Source organism: Amphimedon queenslandica, unplaced genomic scaffold (assembly GCF_000090795.2).
Source record: "Amphimedon queenslandica unplaced genomic scaffold, v1.1 AMPQUscaffold_1203_Cont26782, whole genome shotgun sequence".
Classification (NCBI taxonomy): domain Eukaryota; kingdom Metazoa; phylum Porifera; class Demospongiae; order Haplosclerida; family Niphatidae; genus Amphimedon; species Amphimedon queenslandica.
Window position 1 is genome coordinate 1 of NW_003558449.1, and position 1,128 is coordinate 1,128.

At 40.2% G+C, this 1,128-nt stretch overlaps 1 protein-coding gene across 1 annotated transcript; it reads left to right on the plus strand.

Annotated features, from left to right (window-relative positions):
* Nucleotides 1-38: 38 nt before the first annotated feature.
* Nucleotides 39-1,124, plus strand: LOC100635003 (ankyrin repeat domain-containing protein 29-like; the record flags this gene model as incomplete). Its single annotated transcript, XM_020008558.1, has 1 exon — nt 39-1,124. A coding segment is annotated over exon 1 (1,086 nt), but the record flags the coding sequence as incomplete, so codon positions are not given.
* Nucleotides 1,125-1,128: the final 4 nt, after the last annotated feature.

Sequence of the window (1,128 nt, forward strand, 5' to 3'; positions counted from 1 at the left end):
TCAAAATGGTCATCAACAAGTGGCTGAGTTACTCCTTAATGAAAAGGCGTGATCCTAACATTCAAGACAATGATGGCACGACAGCACTCATGTTAGCTAGTCAAAATGGTCATCAACACGTGGTTGAGTTACTCCTTAAGGAAAAGACTGATCCTAACATTCAAGACAATGATGGCAGTACAGCACTCATGTTAGCTAGTCAAAATGGTCATCAACAAGTGGTTGAGTTGCTCCTTAATGAAAAGGCTGATCCTAACATTCAAGACAATGATGGCATGACAGCACTCATGGAAGCTAGTCTAAATGGTCATCAACAAGTGGTTGAGTTGCTCCTTAATGAAAAGGCTGATCCTAACATTCAAGACAATGATGGCATGACAGCACTCATGGAAGCTAGTCTAAATGGTCATCAAGAAGTGGTTAAGTTACTCTTTAGTGAAAAGGCTGATCCTAACATTCAACACAATGATGGCTGGACAGCACTCATTGCAGCTAGTCAAAATGATCATCAGCAAGTGGTTCAGTTACTCATTAATAAAAAGGCTGATCCTAACATTCAAAAGAATAATGGCGCAACAGCGCTCATGGTAGCTAGTCAAAATGATCATCAAAAAGTGGTTGAGTTACTCCTTAAGGAAAAGGTTGATCCTAGCATTCAAGACAATGATGGCAGTACAGCACTCATGTTAGCTAGTCAAAATGGTCATCAACAATTGGTTGAGTTACTCCTTAAGGAAAAGGCTGATCCTAACATTCAAGACAATGATGGCATGACAGCACTCATGGAAGCTAGTCAAAATGGTCATCAACAATTGGTTGAGTTACTCCTTAAGGAAAAGGCTGATCCTAACATTCAAGACAATGATGGCTGGACAGCACTCATGGAAGCTAGTCAAAATGGTCATCAAGAAGTGGTTAAGTTACTCTTTAATGAAAAGGCTGATCCTAACATTCAAGACAAGGATGGCATGACAGCATTCATGCTAGCTAGTCAAAATGGTCATCAACAAGTGGTTGAGATACTCCTTAATGAAAAGGCTGTTCCTAACATTCAAAGCAATGATGGCATGACAGCACTCATGGTAGCTAGTCAAAATGGTCATCAACAAGTGGTTGAGTTACTCCTTA